This window comes from Conger conger, chromosome 1 (genome assembly GCF_963514075.1).
Source record: "Conger conger chromosome 1, fConCon1.1, whole genome shotgun sequence".
Classification (NCBI taxonomy): Eukaryota; Metazoa; Chordata; class Actinopteri; order Anguilliformes; family Congridae; genus Conger; species Conger conger.
This window is the reverse complement of record NC_083760.1, coordinates 14740433-14764876: the sequence shown is the minus strand read 5'-3', so window position 1 is coordinate 14764876 and position 24444 is coordinate 14740433. Positions and strand designations below refer to the sequence as shown.

At 44.0% G+C, this 24444-nt stretch overlaps 1 protein-coding gene across 2 annotated transcripts in view; it reads right to left on the bottom strand.

The window, feature by feature from the left end:
- adck1 (aarF domain containing kinase 1) overlaps positions 1-24444 on the bottom strand; it is a 148484-nt gene that overhangs the window by 28679 nt on the left and 95361 nt on the right. For both annotated transcript variants that reach the window (XM_061257792.1, XM_061257783.1), the window contains 2 exons: positions 7650-7799; positions 6287-6484 (listed from right to left, as the gene is read on the bottom strand). In XM_061257792.1, the coding sequence (XP_061113776.1) occupies positions 6287-6484; positions 7650-7799 (348 nt within the window). The remainder of the gene's footprint in view (positions 1-6286; positions 6485-7649; positions 7800-24444) is intronic.

Below are 24444 nucleotides of genomic sequence, written 5' to 3'. Positions count from 1 at the left end.
GCGCAGTACAGTACATACAGAAAATTAGAGACCTTCCACCAATGAAGTGCAAACAGACGAGGTCATTTTGAAGGTGATGGCAAAAGCATTAGTAATAATTGCGAGCTGCTTCACGGGTGGCTGTGCCTATCAAATCCCAAATCTGTCAAACCTTTTAAAGCTTGGGCCTGTCATTATCATGATTAAATGCCTTACCTGGCGAAAAAAGCCTTACCGCAGGCCACTCAATACAGAAAGGCTGCAGGGCTAAATCAAGGGGAGGCAATGCAGCCTATGTTCCGAAAGAGTCTCAAAGTTGGAGCGCTGATATGCCATAGGATCATTTTCACTATTTCACTCATAATGGAGGTGTTGGGTTGGGATACGGAAGCACAAACCTGATCCGAGTTCAGCACACCGAATGTATCATGCATTATGGATACTGGGCCTGATTTCCCTTTTTTTTTTTCATTCTAATATGATTATTAGAATGTACAGTCGAACCACTAACTTGGCTATAGTTGGCTAAAGGCTATAGTTGAAGCCCAAACATGCTGGCTCCAGTTGAACCTCTAACTTGTTGGCGATAGATGAACCCTGACTTCCTGGATTCTCTCATGGAGGGTAGCATGGTACAGAAGTAATGCTAATAAGTGAATGCCCCATGTTTTATAGTCGCCATTAGGAAGACCAGCCTAGCTTGAGATGGGTATTAACATCAATGTACTTACTAAGTAAAATACTAGCTGTTCAAGAAATCTAAACATTTTATGATCAGGTTGCAAATCTACTGTCGATAGGAAGGATTTAAAAAAAAAAATTATACCTATTATTATAATCCTAAAAAAGCATAAAATGTGCCTCACGTCATTAAAATACAATTATTCCAACAGTAATTAACATCTATGCCTAAAAAGCATGCACTTTAATAATGTTTGCTTTGTGCACATTTTAAATTTAATTAGGTCTCTTAAAAAAAGGCTATCCGAGCAAGTTTCTCTAATGCATTCTTTAAGACCCTTTACAAATGTTTAAATATTTATCTGGTAGTTCAAGGGTTTCCAACTGATTAAACAGAATGCTTCAGTTAAACCTTTTATTGCCTGCAAAAGGAGAGCAAAGTCACAGACAGAATAACAACTATTGCTTGGAGGGGCTGTGCAGGGATTTGGGAGGAGGCAGAACTCCCTTGAGCCACTATGTCAAAGTGCTTTATGCTGATCATTAGGGAGATTTGTAACCTTTTTAATCACGCTATAAAGGATGCTGTTCTAAGGCGTATGTTAAGTGACTCTTAAGCCATAAACATTACACACTTAGATAATGTCCAGAATAAGCTCTAACAGGAGTAAAAGAAGTAGCTAAAATGAAGATAGACTCCTGCATGTGTACGTATGAATTGTGGGCATGCGTTTATATATATAAATGCCAACCATTTACCATTTACCATTTTTCCACTTTGTCATTACATTACATTACATTATTGGCATTTGGCAGACGCTTTTATCCAGAGCGACGTACAACAAAGTGCATACCCATAACCAGGGATAAGTTCGCTGAAAGACCCTAGAGGTAAGTACAATTTCAACTGCTACCTGTACAACAAAGATAAGGACAAGGGCCATTTTTTTTTTTTTTTTTTGAACAAACAAACAAACAAACAAACAGAGCAAAAGTCACCAAAGTTAACTATCCAAACACTGCTTACCTAGCCAACTAAAAATACCGATACACAAAGCAAGTCACAGAGACAACAATTAAGGTTCACAGGGAGGTAGGGAGGGATGGGGAGAGGTGCTGCTTGAAGAGGTGTGTCTTCAGCTTGCGCTTGAAGGTGGGGAGAGATTCTATAGTTCTGACCTCAACGGGGAGTTCGTTCCACCACCGTGGAGCCAGAACAGATAGTAGTCGTGAGCGTGAGGTGGAGGTTCTGAGAGGGGGAGGTGCCAAGCGGCCTGTGGAGGCTGAACGAAGAGGTCTGGCAGGGGTGTAGGGTCTGATGATTTTTTGCAGATAAGCTGGGGAAGACCCTTTAACTGCTTGGAAGGCTAGCACCAATGTTTTGAATTTGATGCGAGCCATGACAGGCAGCCAGTGGAGGGAAGTAAGCAGGGGGGTGACGTGTGAGTATTTGGGAAGGTTGAAGACCAGACGAGCTGCTGCATTCTGGATGAGTTGGAGGGGTCTGATGGCGGACGCTGGGAGGCCAGCCAAGAGGGAATTGCAGTAGTCCAGGCGGGACAGAACCATCGCTTGGACCAGGAGCTGGGTCGAGTAGGGGGTGAGAAAGGGGCGGATTCTCCGTATGTTGCATAGGAAGAACCTGCAAGACCGGGTCACCGCCGCAATGTTCTCGGAAAGGGACAGTCTGCTGTCCATCACCACGCCGAGGTTCCTTGCACTGGGTGACGGCGTGAGTGTGGTATCCCCGAGGGAAATGGAGAGATCCAGATGGGGAGAGGTATTAGCAGGGATGAATATCATTTCAGTTTTACCTGGGTTGAGCTTTAGATGGTGGTTGTCCATCCAGCTCTGGATGTCCCTCAGGCAAGCAGAGATACGGGCTGAAACCTGCGTATCAGACGGCGGGAACGAGACGAAGAGTTGGGTATCGTCCGCATAGCAGTGGTAGGATAGCCCATGTGCAGTGATCACAGGGCCAAGGGAGCGAGTGTAGAGAGAAAAAAGAAGCGGGCCAAGGACTGAGCCCTGGGGAACTCCTGTGGCGAGGGGCCGAGGTGTCGATACCGAACCAGCCCAGGCAACCTGGAAGGAGCGACCAGAGAGGTAGGACTCAATCCAGTCCAGGGCTGTGGCACAGATGCCCGTTGCTGACAGGGCAGACAGGAGGATGGAGTGATCCACAGTGTCGAAGGCAGCAGAGAGATCTAGAAGAATGAGGACAGAGGAGAGGGAGGCTGCTCGTGCGGCATGAAGTGACTCACTGACGGAGAGGAGCGCAGTCTCTGTCGAGTGGCCTGATCTGAAGCCAGACTGATGGGGGTCTAGCAGGTGTATTATGGGTGTATGAGTGTAGATTGATGGGTAGAAATGGCAATTTTATCAATACAACAAAATAAAGTGAGCAAAAAGTGATGTGTATGTGTGCATGTATGTATGTATCTATGCATGTACGTATTTGTGGAAAAACTTTTTGGAAACTGCACATTCCTAAATGCAGGCAATAAAGCCCCGTGCCCTCCTTGTTGGGTGGGGACTGTTGCTCAGCCTTTGGGTGCAGTGGGCAGTCTCACACGTGCAGGGAAGCAGGGCTGGTCTGATACTTAGTGATTAATCACCATGAAGCCTGCACACCTGGTTTAATGATCTCATTACCGCTGGGACTCCAGCTCCGGAGAGCACAGCCTCTGTCTCTGCCATGTTTGTCTCCCACCAGGACGTCTAACGGAAGTCAACCTGCTGTAATTGGATCTAACCCCGTGGAACAGGGAGATGTCAATCAAGGGGCGAGGAGGGGAAAACACCTTTTTTTTTTCTACGAGGCAAACTTTCTCTTTATCGCTGTGCGTTTCCAGAAAGGCTGCACGTCCCTGGCCCGACTGTCCATTAGGAATCAGCAGTGGGGCCACTTCCTGTTCTCCCCTGTCCATTATCCAACGCTGGCATTACACTGTGTATTTAGGGGCTCTTTCTAATGCAAATGACACGGTCTCCTTAAGAATGCCGCTTCTGTACATAAAGAACCAGCCGGTATAATTTCCTGTAATTATCTGCGACCAGGCTACTTCAAGATATCTAGGCAATCTGACAGTCTGAGAGCGCGGGAGTGGGAGCTGAGCTCCTGGTTAGCCGTTTGGGGGAGCTCAGAAGGACTACCGGGCAGCCGGTCAAATAGGAAGCTGTGTGGCATGAATCAAGGGCTGTAATCACTTCTGCTGGGGCTCACAGGCAATAAAGGCTGAAGAAGCCTCCAGAGCCTTGTACTGAAGGAGGCAGCAAGCAATGTCTCAACTGATAATGTCTAACCGGCCTATGCAGACCCTGGAGTTAGCTAAGCCTTTTCCAGAGCTAACAACCACTAAGAGGGAGAGGGCATTACCGTCTGTCCTCCTGCACGCAACCATGGACTACATAGCTGAAATACAGCTTCAGTGCACAAAAACGGTTCAAGCCATGTTTCTTTTTGTTTTAAGGCATTAATAACTTCAGCTCCTCACGGTCAAGAGTCTGGAGGTAGTATAGCAGTTCCAGTGATACTTATCTGAGAAAATTTTATAAATCTTTCATAAATTGTATAAATCTAATATGTAATATTGTGAAGTAGAGAATACATTTGTTCTCTACTGTCCAGTACACCTTGATGAAAACTATAGATATATTTTAGTAACAACATTTGGAAAATTGATTTGGGCTACATAAGATTTGTTTGTTTTATGCATTTGAATTATTCAAAGATGACTTAATGAACTTCTTCCCCCTCCGGGAGTGCTGTGCCCCAATATGTGCTGTTACAGTATATGGTATAGAACCTAGCACCAGCCATCCCCACATGGGTCAGAAACTCCTGATCGCAAATGAGAGCAATGTATGCTGTATTTAGTAAAGGGCCTACATGGAGCGTTGGGTTGCTGGGCGAAGCTCGTCTTCAGACTGGAAAGCCCTATAGAAAAGCTAATAACACCCCCATAATAAGTCACTATAAATTATTTTTATTTGGATGTATAGTATATAGTCAGCTGCAGTCTTTCACTGGAGGTCAGGACCGTTTACAAGCCTGCAGGCTAATACATTCAGTTAGTCCTCACAATAAGACAGAAAATCCAACACTTATTCTAACGACTAAAACAATAAACAATGACATTACTGTCAAATAACAAATCTTCATTGATAGCTATTGGGTTCTGTTGGAGTGTGTTGGGGACATCTTGTGCTTTTTCGGCGATGCAACAATTTTGGCTGCCGTGGGGACTGTTGAAAGAAAACTTAATGGCTGTATCACATAATGTGTGCATTCAACCATCAACAACATTGGGGGCAGGTAAAAAAGCATGTAATTTCATAAGAAAATAAAAAGCTGGAAAATTCTTTAACTCTTAACTTTCATGTTGTCTCCCACAATTCTTCAGCATAGGCTTTAACACAGGATGCTGGCATTCCACAGGAAGACGGAAACATTTCACAACCTCTGCATTTCCTTTCTGGGGCTGCTGCAATCAAGTGGTTAAGTATGAATCTGCTACAGCCTGTCATCATCAACAGCGAGCTTCCATAATGTGTTCAGACAGCATCTACCGTGACATCAGGGGCCAGTTTCTCAGGTGTCCATCACTCCTGGGCTGCAGTGCCTAAGCCAATGACCCGGCGTAGGAGAGGAGAGGAGTCGCTGAAAGACTACTGGAACTAAAATTAATTCAGGGCAATGTTGCGGTCACAGCTGTGTGACGCTCTGCCTTCCGCTCCTTCATCTTTCCCCTACCTCCATATGAAATACGCCGCATTACCGATTCCCACACCACTTGCCTCGGTTACCATCTAAACCAGGTTGTAGAGATGCCAGTGTTTTTGTCCTACAATGCTGAACCCTGCACGCATTCATCCACAACAAGACCTGGACAGACTCCTAGATTCCCGGATTCCAAATATACATTGATGTACGGCATGATGTCACCGTAAAGGTGTAAATTTCCACGGCCGGGGCTGAGTGATGTAATGGCTGGCCCTTAAAGGTTGCGTAAGGGAAGTAAAAATAAATGTCCTGGCGGGCCGCAGATGGCCGGCCTCCCCCGCGGAGGGCGGCTCCAGCCCGGTGCCCAGGCCCACTCATCCGTGCGCTGTAATCACACCCTTCAACTCCCTCCATTTCTGGCCGACGCGCCCGGATGTGCGAAGGGTGTCCGTCCCTACGGAAGCGTGTCCAGCGCGCACGTCGGAGAGTTCCTCGAAACCTCACGGCGAGTGCGTGTGTGTGTGTGTGTGTGTGTGCCTGTGTCTGTGCGAACTTGTGTATGTGTGTGCGTATGTGGGTGCCTGTGTCTGTGTGCACTTGTGTGTGTGCGCTTCCGTATATGTGTGCATGTGTTTGTGTGTGTCTATGTGTCTCTGTGTGTGCCCATTTGCTTATGTCTGTCTGTGCCCGTGTGTGTGTGTGTGTGTGCGTGTGTAAGAGTCATGTAAGAGTTATGATACTGCAGAGTCAGTATCATAACCCTTTACTTTACAATAAACACCCACACAAACATTTCTGCACATCTCCCATACACAGACTTATGGATGTGCAAATCAGAGGTTAACACTTGAACAGAGACCCGGGGGAAAGGTGCAGTAAAATCAGGCACGCAGACGGTACCTCTGAATTCGTGACGGGCGTCTGACTGATGCCTCCGGCGACCGAGGCCCAGGACCGGGCTGTGAGCACGCAGGCGAAGAGGGGGTACAGGTCCCCGGCGCCCAGACGGCGGCTGAACCTCTCCACGGCCTTCAGGTCGGCCTTCATCAGGGCCTGCCACAGCCGGCAGTAGTCCATCCGGAAGTCTGGGTTCAGCGTCTGAGCGAGGACCCGTCAGACTCAGACACGTACTTATTCACAATTCACACAGATTTATTCAGCAGACACCCTTACGGAAATGGCATATACTGCAATACACTGCAAATGCGTTAAATAGTTATTTGTTATATATGATACATATTTCTTACATAGCTTAAGAAAATTGCATATTTGCCATATGTTATTATCAACACAAGTCAAATATCTTGAAATCTTTATATTACGTTAAATTCAATTTCTGAAAGTGGGCAATAACGCTTTAATAAGACGAATGAGAAAATACACCAACCGAGGTTTAATCTAAATAACAGATCCTACAGAAACGAAACTCCATATTAAGTTCATCAGTGGCTGCAATGACGTCTTGTATCTGGCGATAACAGAAGATGTTTGATCCTTCTGGAACATCAAAGCAACTCTAAACGTTGATGGTCTGATGTATTCATCTATGTGTCCACATTAACGCGGGCTGTAGATGCACGTTGAGACATGAAAGCTTTGATTCGTTTAGCGAACACTTCCCCGTTTCATTAGCTGTTAATATTAAATAAAAGGCAAACTAATCCCCTGCAGCGAGACCGGCCTCATTAACATGCAGAACAAGGAACACGCCACTTCACAACTTTACACTCGACTGATACGGAAACAATGTAAAGCAGGCACTCCCACCCCCCACACCAAATAATAACACACATACTGCTAAATTAAAATTCTGAGCAAACCAGCACTTACATCTGAAGTCATTACGCACAAATTGGTTCTATTATGGACAAAATGAACAAAATGGCACTCGAATAGTTCCTTTTCATCGGGGTAAACTGGAAGGAGCATATTTTTTAAACCAACAGATTAATCTCTATGAATCATTTATATATCGTAAATGTGTGCACTGATTTTTAAGTAGATATTAACTAGATACTAACTTTTTTTTTCCCCCCAACATTTTGTGTGTAAGTGCTGCGAACTGAAAGGTCTTCCTTCTTGCAAGGAAGTCCTTCCGACTGCAAATCGCCCTCTATAATAAAAGTGTTTAAAATTCTATCCATTCCCAGATACGGCGGTGCGTAAGTTTTGGCCTGCGAGGAGTGAGAAAATGAATAATGTGGTGTAATATGTGATGAATTTGCTTTCTCCAAGCCCGCTGCGAGCCCTGGCGATGTCTTACCTGATACAGGCCATGATCGAGTAACACAATTTGGGTCTTATTGCTTTTCGGGCACTTCTTCACCAGCACATTGCCAGGGTGGGGGTCACAGTGCACGAAGCCGTTCACGAATATCATCTCACTGTACATCTTCCCCAGGTTCCTGGAAACCTGCCAAAGGAGGCCAAGAGTCAGTACGCACTAATGTCCACGCGTCCCGGTGCGTCCGAGGGTGTTGCGCACGTTAACATAATTACAGACACACAGCACTGTGTACTAGCAGAGGTAGTCTGTTACGCAAAGGGCAAACCAAGTTTAGAAGGAGCGCGTGCAACATTTACATAGAGCTGTGAGCTCCACTGGAAGAGATAACGCTGCAGTCCCAGGCACAAGCCCATATGTTTACAAATGCAGAGCTGATACAGATCACTTCAACTCACTTTACCCTTTGAAGATTAACCTCTGATAAAACATCCTCTCAGAACTATGGGCTAATGGAAAACCACAAATCTAATATAAAATATGTAAATGACAGAGATATAAGCAACATATTTTGACACCAGAAATGTTATGATATACAGTGTATTGGAGCCTAACTCAGTGGGTGCCCAGAAACTTTCTGATCCACAGACAGACCTGTAATGTAACTGACACACACCAACACCCTCCATGGTGCAGCTGCTGTCTAAAGTCTCCCTCCACACAGAAGTGAAGCTTTGTCATAGCTACTGGGCATTTAGCATCCCTAGCTAGCATCTTCTGCCATGTCACCAGTGGCCACTTTAACTCATTGAAGGAAGGGCTTTGAGGCATCAGATGTGCCACACCTGATGGCTCAAAGCCCTTCCTTCAGCGAGTTAAAATGGACCAGATTTTTGTATCCTACTAAACAAAGAGGCTAATGTTTGGATAATCATCATTTAATATGAGGAAATCATTGAAAAAATATACCAAATTGGGATCATCAGTGTCATCAATACAAGAAGTTAATTCATTTACCAGGAATATAAAACTTGAAGGACAGTTCTATGCTATGAGGTTGTGTAGGGCCTCCGTACCAATCCATTCCAACATTCTCCGGCTCTCCTCCCCCAGCGGTTATGCAGATAAAAACGAGGCATACTCCACAGGTCGGAACAAAGCCTCACACTCCCATACTCCCTCAGTCTTATTAGCCTCCCTCTATCTGCCCCCTGTGTGCTGTTTAGGAGTGTGTTGTCTCTCCTAAACGGTCTCAGTGGAGTGGCTGACGAATCGCTGGCTCTTAGTTTGATTACCGGGGATGGCCTACAGGAGGAGGGGAAATGAAAACACTGTGTTTAGCAGCCAAATTAATAATTCGAGTTCATAAAAAGGCCACAGAGAAAACCCTTGGAAAAACCGACGCAGGGCAAAGGCATGGGTTTAACGACGTTATAATTGAACGTTTAAAGGCTTTCCTTGCTGTTAAACGCGTGTGTGGGATGACCGTAAGAGATGGTGAATCCAATCAACTGTAGAAGCGCTCCAAAATTCATTACGTATCCTACCACAATCACATTACATCTGCATTCATAAGCCTGCATGACACCCGAAGCAGAACTGAAATACGAATTTTCGTCTAAAAAGTACACAACATTTAGTATAAGATATTAAAATAGCTGAACTGTGACAGTGCAGAAACATAAAAATAGCGAGCACATCAGTGGGAGAGACATGTAGTATGAGCGTTGCTCGGCTCACTGGAAACGGTAGGCCTGCTCGTGCAGTGTCAGACCGGTGTGAATTTTTGAATTTGAATTTGAATTTATTTGTTTATAATGTCGTGGACAGTCCCCATTAATTAACTGTAAACAGTAAATGGAGCAGCTTTGGCCTACATGACTAATTTCCAGCTGTAGTCCCCAGCCAGTTGACAATAGGCTCCCTAAAATACATTAGTTAAAAAAATAATAAAATTACAGTTGCAGCAAGCACAAACAAATGGAGCAAGACATACAAACATATCAAGCACAATTGGAGCAAGCACAAACATGCGGGGAGACAAGACATGCAAGCACAAATGGCAGCAACATCAATGCAGTACATGAGATAAAACAGTACAAGGGGACAAGGGAAGAGCATAGCAGACATACAGACATACAGACACAGCAACATACAGACATAATAGCATTGGTCTCTCACGGGTTGGAGAAAGCACCACGCCCACGTGAGCGCTGCAGAGAGAAACATCAAAGAGGTAGTTTGTATGATAATGGCGTTCCTCGCAGGAGATGAACCCGTGGAAACGCACTGGCGTGTACGCCACAGAAGTGGCCGTTTTCAACGCGCCGTTCCTGCGTTCTCGTTTCGGCTAATCTTTAATCGCCTTTCAATACTTCATTTCAATGAATCTCCAGCAAATTATACCATTGTACGCCAAATACTGTGGGTTAATAATATAATTGCACAGTCACTGGCACACCTGTTCCTTTTGAAAGACAAAGACCACACACACAAAGGGAATGGAGGGAGACAGTGGGTGGGAGGGTGTTGGAGAAATAAGAAAAGGCCTTCTCTATTTGTGTCTGCCCAACTGAGTGGTAAGAAACAGAATTATCTATGAAACGACCCGTCGCCCTGCATTAATAACTAGCCTGGACTCCTTTTCCGAGGCCTGGTATGTCTTTCATTCATCACCGTGGTGACAGAGATAGTATATCAAATGGAAAATTAAGTGATCGCTATGAACACGGCGCCCAGTCACGCCCCCATTCAATCGCACATGCTCCTCTTAACTGATTGGACGTGCATCCTGGTCGAGGGGGCAGGGTCTCCTGCCGACCAATAAGAAACTCTCTTACTGAAAGGAAAAGATTCCTTGAGAAGAAGACACGTAAGATAATATAATAAAATATAATGTAGCATAATATAATTATCGACAATATTGACTATATAATACATAATGTAATGTCTTGCTTCTGCATAGGATTATAATCATGAGGTTGTTATTGACAAACACAGAAAATGGGGTATAGTAAAGTGTATACAGTAAATGCCCCAATCATCCAGAACACAGGTTCAAAGCTTTAATTGCCTTTGACAGTGTATAAATAATTGCCCAGTGCCACAAACACAGACACTGGACTTGTAACAAGAGAACACAGCAGACTCCCGGGTTTGGTACTTGCCACACGCAATAGCAGTACAAAAAAGTCAGTTCATATGAATTCCTTCAGAAGACATATTCAGATATAGTATCAATATAATGTAAAAAATTTAAGCTGTGTTATTAATACTGAATATAGGTGTCCATCAGGCAAGTGAAATGCTTCTCGACTGGAGAGAACCTGATGCTGCCTCACAGGTCTGGTCTTAGCATCCGTCACCCTAATCAGATTAATTACCGTCTGGCTGCTTCCGCACGTGAAATATTGAACAGTAGCTACGGTCAGACACAACCGCAGCCGTCCTGAAGCTTAACCCGCTGTAGTAGCTTTAATACCCTCTAAACCCCCCCACACTCTCCCCTCTGAGTACATATCCACGGCCACAAAACCCAATTTGCTTGTGAGAGGCAGCGCGACAACAAATATTTGTAATTGATTAAAGGCGCGCTGATGGAGTGCAAAATGAGTTTGCGGAGCAGCGAGGACCACGGCTCTCTCTCCCTCTCTCTCTCTCTCTCTCTCCGGTTTCCCAGATGATTCCCTCTTCCCGCGCCGCTTCACGAATCGATGGCGGCGGAGTGCGCGCGGAAAATAAATCATATTTTCTGTCCCATTTCACCAGCCGACGAGTCCGTTTCCCCGGCAGCGGCCGCGGGAGAGGAACGAGAGAATATAAAGTGTCTGAACGCTGACGAGTTCACAGCGGAGGAATGCAAAAGAAGGATAAGAGAGGGCATCCCCTCAGGCAGACGGCAAACACACAAAATCATTCCCCAAATCAAAAAAAATCTCTATTTCTCTCTCTCTCTTGCTCTCTGTCTCTCTCTAAATATGTATCTGGAGTGTGGGGTGAAAATAAAGGCGGGAGTCGTTTTTTTTGGCGGTGCTCGGTGCTTGGCGCACGTGGAGCGATGATGCGTCGACATGCGTTTGGACCTGGTGACTCAGCAGCCAGCTGGTTGGTTTGGATTTTAAGGATGGCGACTTCCAGCATCGGCGTGAAAACAGCTGCAGTCCGGGGTGAGTGTTGGGGAACTGGGAGGGAGGGGGTGGCAGAAGGTGGAGAGGTTCACCCACACACCCCGCTGACGGATGGTGGTGGTGTTGGGTACATGGAGCACAGGACAGCAGGCTTGACTGAACCTACCAGGCAGGATACCGATGTGGGGCCAGCCTGTAGCCTAGTGGCTGAGATACAGTACGTGACTCGGACCAGGAAGGTTGGTGGTTCAAGCCCCATTGTAACCCTTAACCCCACATTGCTCCAGGGGGATTATCCTCCCGCTCAATCTAATCAAGTCACTTTGGATAAAAGCGTCAGCTACTGTAAATAACAAATTATTTAGTTATTATTTATTATGTACGGCTCCCAATCATATCTAAATGAAGGTTCAAAAACCAGGCCAGACAACGCATTGTCATCAGTTTGTGTGTACCAGCAATTGACTGCAAGAATGAATTACACAAACTAAAAATCACATTGATATATTCTCCAAACCAAACATAGGTCCACGAGATTCAGTCTTTTAAATTCTGCATTTTCTTCCAATTCATCACCTGACTTGATGCAATCAGTGTGTGTGCAGTTCTGCACGGACAACCGAAAGCCAAGCTAATTATGTGCACATTAAGACCATTGACCTCAGTCTCTGCCATAAAAGAAAGTACATTCCTCCAAGAAAACCAGCCAACACACAAACTATAAGATCTATTGTCTTGTCAGCATGTTTCCATGGTGCCTACTTATCCAGCTAGCACGCTTCTCATAGCTTGTCATGTGCATCTGATGCATAGCTGTAAGGTTATTTATAATGGCCATAAAGCATTGCCTTATTGTTTCCAGTTACACATTTGTGACTGCTAAGCACGCTTCTTAAATCAGTCTGATCTGACAGTAACTTATAGCATGCTACCAAGGGATTATGCCATTTTGTAAATTCTAGGCACCTACATTATATGTGTTGCACACATATGTATTTTTACTCAATAAGCATCAGAAAACCATTCCGGTTGAGGTGCAGAACGCTGGTGGCAGTTGGTATGTGAGAGGCATAACTCACTGCGGCTGTGTTAAATGAAAGACATGCAGATAAAGCTTTTCAGGCCTCGACAGGCGTTCGTCTCCCAGGCCTCCAGCAACTTCCAGCCTGACTCCTGCCCACGCGATAAGCAATCAGGGAAACTCAATACAAAAATACACCACAGTCATACAATTACAATATCTGCAGCTGCCCAGCCATTTGCACCTGGCCTGTCATGTCACATTAGATTGAATTTGTACCGGCAGACAATGTAGGAATGGGCTCTGAAAAGCATGGCTACAAAAATAAAACGTCTAAAGGTCATTTATGCAACAATCCATTTTGAACATTTGTAATTGAAATGGAATGAATGATGATAAAAATGACATGTTTCAGATTATTTAAGAATGCAATTGAAAGTAAATTTGCCCATGTATCCCCTGTACAGTGTGGGGTATCATTGTAACACATACTCCTGTACCAGTAAGGCTTTTCAAATTTTCAAACGATTCACAAATGATTCAGCATTTTCCATTTCTCTTTTCTACTACTACTGCATGCTGCTGTTGTGTTTGTTTTTTATACTGTTACAGTATACCCCCTGAGGCATACAGGAGAGTGACACAAGTCAATGACCCTTAACGGAATTCAAAGTATTCCATTTATACACCAGTACACCAAAAGGTGGAAAAAAAAGAAACCAAGCTAATTTATCGTGTCAATTCAATAAATGCATTGCAGCGCATATATGCCATGGCCTGTGTAATTAGCCTTGACTGGTTTGAAAATATCCTAACGATCAAATTATTCTAATTATTTAACATTCATTTGCAGCTTCTTAATTCGCTTGCAGGGGATACATGTTGGTACTCATGTCATTCCTTTTCCCTTAATTGACTGGCAGAGTAATGGTATCACGGTCATCAGTTTGGACCTCACACTGCAGCCTTTGAGACCGAAGTCGTCATATGAAACAGATATGAACAGATATCACATAATGCAATTTGTACCAGCCAGAGGATGTCTGGCATCGCATGTCACAGTTGCAGACGTGGCACCTTTGATTATTTACCCAGACGATAAGTGGAGGTGATCGAATTAAACTGCATAAAAAGCACATTTATTTAAACCTTCCTGTTGGGATCCGCTCCATTCAAACCCTCTCCGTGAATCAATACTGGGCAAGACAAAGAAAGTCTAATGGGAGCTCCACTAAATCTAATGAGCTGTTTTTAGCCACCAGCGCGGGGAGGCTGAATCGGCAGATCTTCAGTAAGATAGCACGTACTGTATTAGTCACTAGACCTTCTCCAACTCAGTTTAGCCCCCTGGAATTACAGCTTTTAACAAACGCTGTTAATTATCAACGAACACTGTCACAGTCCCAGGGGCTCAGCGAGAGAGCGAGAGAGAGAGAGAGAGCGCTGGTTAAACTGACCTCAGCCACTGGTGATCGCCTGCGTCAATCGTTTAAAACAAAAAATAGGGGAATAGGTCAATGCACCAAGAACTTTAAACATCTTTAATTAAGTCAGTGAACAATTGCCGATGAACAGCATTTTGAAAATAATCTTAATGGTCCTGGATCGAATTTGAGCATTGAAAGGAATGTTCCTTTCAATCTGTTATCATGTCATCCGATTTCAGACAAACTGTCTTTACTAATATCTCAGGTCTGCTACTGTAGGTGTCATCTGCTGTTGTTCCCAGTTGGCAGTCTTACCTACCGGTGTCTTAGTCTTTTTTACCTTTTTTACCTTACCTAGTCCTTTTTACCTACTGGTGTTTACAGGAGGCACTACTGTAAGAGGATTAGGGTTTAAAAAGAATGATACTTTTTTTTTTTTTTTACGTATTCAAAATAATCGATAAGGCAAGTTGCCTGCTTGTGATGTACAGTACAGTATAATAAACTCATTGGCCATACGGAAGCGAAACTTTTTGTCCCTCTTGCCAAAACACCTACACATCGCATGGAATTCAGCTTCTGTTTGTTTGTGCCTGCATACTAGGTTAAACAGTCAATAAATCCATAACAAATAAACAGATGTTGTATTTTCCCAGACCAGAAAAATGAAAAAATATAAACCACTGCTGTGGTTCTCTAGTAGGTTTCTGATTTACAAGGCAATGGTTAGTTAAACACTGTCAGTGGCTCAAAACTGGTGAACAGATGTACAAGAAAGAATGGCCTCCCACCAAACATTCTTGTTTCCATCGATAGTCATTCTAATTAAAACAGAATCTTATGAGTTACAATTTCTTTATTCTATCTATCATTTTCTATTTAGAACCTATGTAACTAAAAGGGCTTGGGTGATTTCCCTACCCTTTGACCATTATCCTGGTTTGTGTTGTACTGTCTGTTCTCCGATCACACATACCGTACGCATGACTACAGGCTGCTCATACTAGGAAAGCTGGTCTCTGGGCCCACCGGAGGTACAGTGGAGTGAGACGCCACAGGTACACAGTAACCACAGGAAACATGGGGAATAACATGCTCCGCTAGACATGAACCAGTGCGACATCATCACTGTGCGACATCACAGGACAACCTAGCCTGAATGTGATTCACGGCAATCCTATTACAGCAGGTCAGCTGCTACCTGCATATCATTAATCACTGCTACAGTTATTACATAAGGACCTGGACGGCAAGCACTTCAGTCCAAAGAGGAGTGTGCTTCTCGTAACGATGATTAATCGCGCATTGTTTTGTCATTGAAGAAGAAAGCAGACGTTAAAAACCCTCCGAAAGATTAGCATATGAAACGAGACGGTAGATTCCACGCTGCGATGAAAGGCCTGGTTTGACACACGGCTGCTTTAGCATGTAAATCCCCCCGCAGTCGCCCGTCTTGCCGCGGTGCCAGATCAGATGTTTGGAGAGCGGTGTGATTTGAAGCGACGCGCTGGTCAGGGGAAGGTTATTCAATAAGGAGGACAGTCCACTGGCGAGTAATGCGATTGTGGCTGTTCGGGGTCGCGCGGGCCCAGCGTTATTGGGCGGGATGAGTCTAGTCACGCAGTGAGGGAAGACGCGAGGCGACAGGCTTTCCTCTCCTTTACACGCCGCCGATAAGTAACGGGGCGGCTTTACTGAAGAGGTCACTTAAAAAAAAAATACAACTATGAGTAGAGACATTTTCTACAAGGTCCTACTACACATCTGGGGCTTCACTCAAAAGCTGGCTGGTAAAATAATTGAATATCAATAAATAGAATTAATAATCGATGACTGAACTCAGATCGGTACGTAAATGCTGTTAGGCCATTAGTGGCTTGTTGATGATCCTGAGCCCAAATAAATCTAGTGTAAGTGCTGGACTTCACTCAAAAAGCTCCATAAAAATATATATATATATATATATATATATATATATATATATATATATATATATATATATATATATATATATGTATATATATATATATATATATATACCAGCATAGGCCACTTATTTGAACTCTTCACAAGGGATTTCTATCAGTGCTGGAATTCACTCAAGAAATGGCTACACTGTTTTCTAGAAGCAATGTGAATGTTCTCCCCTTCCCCAAGTGCATGTCATCCCCTCATCACCCTCCACTTGCTTACATAACTGCCATCAATTGTAATAAATCACACAGATGGAGGGGACACTATACAAGTAAACATACATGTGTCCACTCCTGTCTTCCACAGCTTTCTACCAAGGCTTTGAGATAGCGCTGTGGGCTGTTGCGACCTATCCCACAATGCCCTAGGCGCTGCCACTGGGTCACACATGAAGGCTGAACGCCCCGGTCGCGTGGCAACTCTTAATTCTGCTCCGCAGGACCTGGAATTAAAGGTCAGGACCATTCTTCACAGAGACAGCCGAATAAACGCGGCTTATTGATTGGCCACGCCATTACTGAGTTTACATTGGAAAGTCAATTTGGGTGTCAGTCTGGGTGTGCTTGTGTTTGTATACGTGTGTGAAAGTGTGAGTCTGTCTCTTCTGTATGCGCACGTGTATGCAAACAGTATTTTTGATGAAAATATGTTGACTTCTTTGCCATAACAGGAGGCAAAATAGTGTCTGGTATGAAAGACAATTGCAGCCAAGTTAATTACAGAGTGGCTACATGGCAGACAATACAGTGACTGTTCTCTGGGTTAATTTCCCTCAGTGAGTCTCCTGTGTGTTGAAACGGGTTGCATTTCAGACAGGCCTCCTGGAGCCACAGGAACAGGTTGTACTGACTGTGTGCGTACGTGACACATTATTAAACCCGTATGCAAACAAGTGTGTGTATGTGTGTACCGTATGACTGGAGGGGCATCCGATCTGCTCGGCGTGCTGTTATACAATAGGACAGAAGAGGACACTTGGAGTGACCGTCCATCTAACAACAGGAAGCAGCAAAATCTTGTCGTACAGTACCCCGCAGGGCGGGGATTCATAAAGGCAAAGCTTCTGACCGCAGTGTAAGTCAGGTGAACAGCCTCCGGTGCTAATGATGCGGTGGGTCTCTTAGTCAAACGAACCGCGCCACTTCAACGCACCCGAATGTGCCATCTGCAAGAATCTCAGCAGAGACCGAGTCTCCTGGCGTTCCGTGACAAGCATCAGTCAGTGTCGCTGGCGACGCTGAGCTGCCCCTCTGTGGCGTGCCGGGAAGATACGCAGAGACGGATTGGCCACTTTGCCGTTTCACGCCGTCGCGAGCTGACTGAAACTCGTCAGGCCATCAGACGCCGAGCTCTACATCAGCACGATGGCCTTCATCACCTTCAGTCACATCTCCACCTGGTCGCTCTCAAGGTGGGAGAGACTGAGACGGGAACACTTTAAGAAGCTTTCATTTTCTTTTTTTAAGACCCTTCGAAGAGTAGGTTGTTTGGAATGTTTTTTTTGAGTCAGTGTTTTAGAACTGCCTTCAATCACCTGTCGTGGTTGTCACATCGGTTCAGTTAAGAACATTTTAATCACATATTTATGACTTGCACCTGAAAAGAGTTAAAGGGTCTTATTTTACCGGATTTCTGAAAAAGCTGAACTTGACGTTAAAGGCAGAACATTGGACTCTGCCTAGTAAATTGTGAGATAAACTTGTCTTTGCAGGCCTGAAACAGGGAATCAATAATGTCAAGCTATACTGGTAGTATTAGGTTATTATAATGTGTGGAAACTGCTGGGTGATGGCTCAGAAATACACTCTCCATACAGTAAGACTTGAAACTCCAACTGCTCAACATAAGTGTCATTTCTATTCCTAGACTAGTTTCAGCACCCAAAATGAATCTAAAATGTTAAAATGGCAAAACAAATATCACCTTTTTTGGAGCCTCGTCTACCATGGGAACCATTGAATAGCCCATATAATAATGTCCGTTGATTACATTACTGCAAAAAGAGCATTTCTGTAAAAGCTGTCTGAACATGTTTATGGCCAACACTGAAATTGGCTACAGAGGACCTTAGTCTACAGGAATCAGTAGTGCAACAACAGAATCCTTGGACCAGGCATTATATTGATTGCGCTAATCATCATTATCGCAATAATAATTCCTTAAACACGCTAATTATTTTGTACTACAGCTCTCAGGGGAGGAAGCACTCCTTAAGACACATAATTGAGCGCAAGCGTTTTAATAAATGTTCGACTCAACGACCGGCACTTTAGAGTAACGGGCTGCTCTCCAGTCCTGGCACCGTACTCTGCGACAGCTGTGGAACTAACATCATCATCATATTCATCATAATAATCGCATAAATAATAACAACAACAAACTGACAGAGTGCCAGATGGACAAAAAGAGTCAAAACAGCAGGGAGCATGAGAAAAGCATTTTTTATTGAGAGAGATCAAAATGTCTGCTTGTCCTTCATTCTGTTCAATTCACTTCACCTGTTCATGTGAGACTGCATTAGCAGGAGGAGAAGGTAAGCTATACTCTATTCAGTCAAACTTCTAGTCCACCATACCAACCAAGAACAACTATTTAAATATTAAACCAGGGTTAGGTGCAGTCTTATGAAGCATAAATATTTTGTGTATTTTTGGAATATAGCTCTTTCACAGGGCCTTTGTATTTCGAGCACGTCCTTTGGCCTTTTTTTCCTGTCTCAAATCTCAAGCTTGGTAAATCAATTGGCTCCAAACAAAAATCTCATTAAATTCACTCATTTTGCCCCTGAATTGTGCAGGTCAGATGACTTGTAGCGGTGGCTAAATTAGGAACGCTAACATGGAAATCTATGGTAGGGGACTGCAGATTTCACACCGAGGAAATGCAGAAAATAGCATAGCTGCGGTTTGTGCTGGGCTCGTGCTCGGCGTGAACAGGTATGGACAGATTCAAAGATAAACACACAGACAAAACACCAAGTACAGTATGGTATGTACCCTGATGGAATGTTTCAAAGTCAAAACAAGAAGCTACATTAAAACCCAGGAGAACGAAGGCTTTTCCCCACTCAGAACATTACATTCCATAAAAACTTTTATGGGAATATATTAATGAACTACCATGTTAAAGCATTTTTACCACAACAAAACTATGAAGTAGTATATTAAGTGGACCCCTGCTCCCAGGAACTATTTCACGAGTCGATCGCAAGTAATAATAAGTTGTTATTTAGTTGACACTTCTGTCCAAAGCAACTTGACAGTTGATTAGACTAAGCAGGGGAAAATGCCCCTTTCAGCATGTGGTTTAGGGCAAGGGCTTGAGCAGCGGCTCTGATCGTGGCTATACTGGGGCCTGAACCACCACCCTTCCAGGTCCCAGTCATGTACCTTAGCCGCTAGGCTACAGGCTGCCCCACAAGTCTCACTGTAGAGAAACCTGAGCACACAATTGCACCTGAGCACCTGAGCTTCTGATCCCCCACTCCTCATTTTCCCACAGACAACAGAGGACAACAGACAGACCGAGGATGAGAGAGGGAAAGAGAACTTTCTGGACTGGACAGTAATCAGGTATGAAATGAAGGATGAGGCCATGTGGTTTAACCACGACTCGCGGTCACCTTTTCATGCTGGAGTGGGGGCGAAACGCTCAGCGGGACATGAAACAGGGAACTTAAAAAGAGCTAATCAAGATGAGGGGACTGGAGATTTCACAGCAAAAGCGTCAGAAAAAAGCCTGGCTGCTGTTTGCGCTCGACTGGATGAAGAGCAGGAATCACAGCAAATTGAGATATCTCTCCTTCCCACTGCTTACCCCTGAGGATCAGCACTTAGGGATTTCTATTTAAAGAAAAGAAGAGGGAGAGAAGAACAAGCACCATTCACACACTCCCTCTCCACCGCTGCACACACACACACACACACACACACACACACACACACACACACACACACTCCCTCTCCACTGCTCCACACACACACACACGCACACACACACTCCCTCTCCGCCGCTCATTATGTTCAACACACACACGCACACACACACACACACACACACACACACACACACACATTCCCTTCCCACCACTCAGATGAATGCACATTATGTTCAACACAAATGTGCACATGCACACGCACGCACGCGCACACACACACACACACACATACAAATACAGATGCAGATATACAGGCATACTGTATGTGCAGAAGTGTGAACCGTACACATACGGATCATGTACAAAATTTAAAGTTTCAGCAGTGAATATTGAGTTTTTTCAGCTCCACTTCTAAAGTGATAGTTCTCACATCTTTAAACAGTTGTGGGTTGGGTTTAAAATTAGACTGTGTGGGACAATCCAACATTTAAAAATATATATAGTCATGAGGACACGTCCTTGTGTATATTACATAAGGCCGTTAAACTCATTCAAACAGCAACTCTGGGATTTAAAGCTGATCAGCCCCGCCACAAATTTTATTTAATTGTCTTTAAATGGTAATTACTTTTAATGGTAATCTTCCTGAAGTGTACAATGACAAAATGTGCACAGACTGTTTTTCCACCACACTCTACTCATATATAATCACATCATAGCACCTAATAACATCAAAACCAAACTGTACCTCCTCTAATCTGACATAGCTACAACCTGCCATTATATTATTAAGGGGAGGGTGAACGTACGTGCAAATGATAAAAGTTGTATCTAACAAGAACCGTCGAGAAAACTTTTATTTTCCAGCTCAGTTCACCATTCGTGGTGGTGGTGGGGGAGGGGGGGGGAGCCTATTCACAATTCTGTGCACGTCCACCAGTACAGAGAAAAGTCTATTTTGGCCATCATCAATCTTTTGATTACTTACACGCCAGCTCCCACACAGAACCTTGGAGACGCCACAGCCAGTTAATAATTCCATCCATTTTCTGGGGAGGACTCCATCATTTATTATGTTCGATATCTATCTCATCAACTGTCTAATAACTCTCATCACGATTGGCTAATGCCGAAGCCAATCTCTTTCCCAGATAAAATGCTCTCATACGGCGTTGGTTTATTTACTTTGGGAGTAAACAGTACTGTAATGTCGTCCGTTACTAATGAAAACTCCAAGGAGATCAGTCAAGGTTGCAAAGGCCAGGTTCTTGTCTTATGATGCCCGATATTGCCTGGACGTTAATCACACTGACTTATTCTGATCGTATTTGTACAAACAGCATACACACTATGTTTCCCTAATGTAGTGTCTACAGCACTGAGACAAATATATAGAGCATGCTCGCCCTTGAATTTGAATGGCCTACACAAGCAGAGATAAAACAAACCCAGGTGGCAAAGCACGGGGTTCCAGAGAACTAAAGTCAGCTATTCTCCTGCGTGAAGAAACATAGATTAAAAATAGTCACGGTTTGCCATTTGTTAGAGTTGAAACTTGTTGGTAATCCCAACACTATCACGTCCGCTATCGTTCGATCAGTAAAATCGTTCCCTAAACAACAATGTCAGGCAGTGGCAACATTCTGCAGCGAAAACATGTTTCCTCAATGTGAATCAGAGAGGGGTGAGAAAAGAAAATCAATCAGAAACGACACGCTCAGAAGAGATGTGACACGTGGGGTGGGGGTGAAAGCAGTTCTTTCCTTTACTAAGCTCCTAGGTGAGTAAGTGCTCCCTGGAGCTCAACATCAAAGGAGACCATCACACAGAGACCTGCCAGACTCAACTCTTTCGCCAAGAACTTTGCTAAGGCTGTACCCGTGTTAATACAGAAATATATCACACCACAAGGCCCACATATGGAGTGGGATAGACAGCTACCCATTTAAACAACAGGATATAAGTAGTACTGTACCAACTCCAGGACTGGGACCCAAACTCAAGACATTCTGGTAACTTCCCTGATGGATGCCCTCATTAAAACACTCTTGAGCAGGTTGAGTACCAGGTCATGTGCCGGCTGGCTTGACCGGTGGACCAGGTACGTAATGGAATCACCCAACTTGCCTTCAACTTTCGTGGTGCGGCTGTTTTCTCTGTATGTCCCTTATCTTTCTCCCAGATATGAGATGCCCAATAATTCCATCACTAGAATGTCCTGAGGGGGTATATGTGAGCATTCCTCCCCGCATCTCCAATACTCTTATTAACACTATTACTGTACAAGCTTTCAGTTCATAGCTTGTCATAACCCTTGTATGTAATTTGGAGAAAAGAATCCCTCCTGACACCTTCAGCCATCCACACTTTTATGAAATCCCAGATTCTGGCAAGCCAGAGCAGAATGAATTCCACGCAGTTTTGCATGGCAACCGGAAACCAAAAGGTTCTTCAAACAAACCTATTGGCCAACCTGACCCGCTCTTGAATCCATTCTGAGTTCGGGTCAGCACTGGAGGGGTGTTTATACTATGCCCCATGCCAGTCAGAACCCCACATTCTTGGTCCAACTTCTGCCACCAGGGCAACACCAGTAACTGAAGCTCTGAAAGAGTGCATTCAGAGACACACTGCACTTCCTGCAGTCCCTTTCAGTGCCCTCCGATCCCAAACACCAACCCCTGCACCCCACCCTGCCGAAGGAGCCTCATTTATGCGGCAGGTGTTAGCGTCGTCCCTCCTGCACTACCTTACGCTCCTCTTTCAGCGCTTTAGAATCGGCGAGCGGCTCCACCGCGCCTCTTCAGATGGCGAGGATCTATGGGACTGTGCTGTGTCAGAGGGGAACGAGCGCGGCGAAGACACCTCTAATTACCTCAAATAAATTCTGTGTGGGAAAAGCGCTTTGATGGCATTAAAAAGATGGAGGGGAGGGGGGGGGGGGGGGGGGGGGGAGTGCAGCAATTGTGAATCAAAGGATTTTGTGTTCCTTTTTGTGAGCCTCAACCCCGGGCACTGGAGAGCAATCGCACATCAGAGGGGGCCTTTACACTGAAGTGAATGGAGCAATCTGTGCCATTCTCCAATATCTGTCATTTTCAACATATTGTACATAAACCCAGCTGTTCATTAATTCAGTATTTTAACACTGTCAGTCAGTATCTGTAAAATAACTAAGTGTGGCAAGGCATTTGAGGAATGTACAGGAGAGATATATCTGAAACAGTTTATCCCAAAGAATTTAAATGGAAGGGACACAAATTATTTTTGTCATCATGGCTATTATCGCTGTACAGCTTAATATACTACTCAAAACTGCCAGGTTATGAGCTGACTTTGGCTAGCAGACTATTTACAAACCTGTGAAATACAAGAATGCCCTGATGTAAAAGAACAACAAAACACGGATGTTTTAAACCCCGTGCTTTAGAAATGGTGTGCATACTAATTTTCCGGCTGGAAAAAAAAAAACAATGGAAACCAGAACCGGAGTGAAATAAACAAAGCAGCCAGAATGAGCCCATTTATTCCTCTGACAAAGTCAGAACACTCTCAGCCTTTCAAGAGCGATAGACCAGCTCTCTGTCTGTAAAGCAATGCATGAAATGAGCTTCTGTAAAGACTAATGGCTTATTTTGCAGTTGTAGGTGCAGCAAAGAAATATTAATGCAGAACAGCAGATATGGGGGGGATGTAAAATGAGAAGAAAAAGATGTTAATGATAGCAATATTTATAGCACTCGCTGTGCACATGATATATTGCACTTGAGATGCTCAACATCACCGCATTCTATTGCCTGTAAAAAAGAAAATACCTTAAGATGGAAACCCAAAACATGCATTTCCCATTTAACTAAGTGGAATAACAGAACCGTGCCTTTCACCTAAAATATACTTTATGCACACTGTCACCCTGTTTTACGATCAGTAGCCAATTGCTAGGCTAATTTTCTCAGCTTAGTTGTGAATTTACTCTTTTTACTCATTTTTGTCCAAAGTCAAGGATAATATATATATATATATATATATATATATATATATATATATATATATATTCAGTTACATATGGTATCATGATCATCTCTGAAGATGACAATAATGGCAAACTGAAGCAAATCACCAAAACAACGGTTTAATCAGCTGTTAAAAAGAAGATCTCAGCTTTGATCCTGGTACAGTTTGCCCTGGTCTAAACCCAGTTTATATTTCTGAATGCACGATATGACATTTGTCGAACGAAACTATCCGCCCCAACAAAATCACAATAGTTGAGCCGCACTTGTTACATCCTTTCTTATCCCACAGCAGAAAGCAAGGCTCTGTGGTCCACCGTGACACAAGCTATACAGTAACTTCACTGGTTTTCCTCCTACTTTTAAAAATAGTGCTACAAGCTTTTCACATGCTA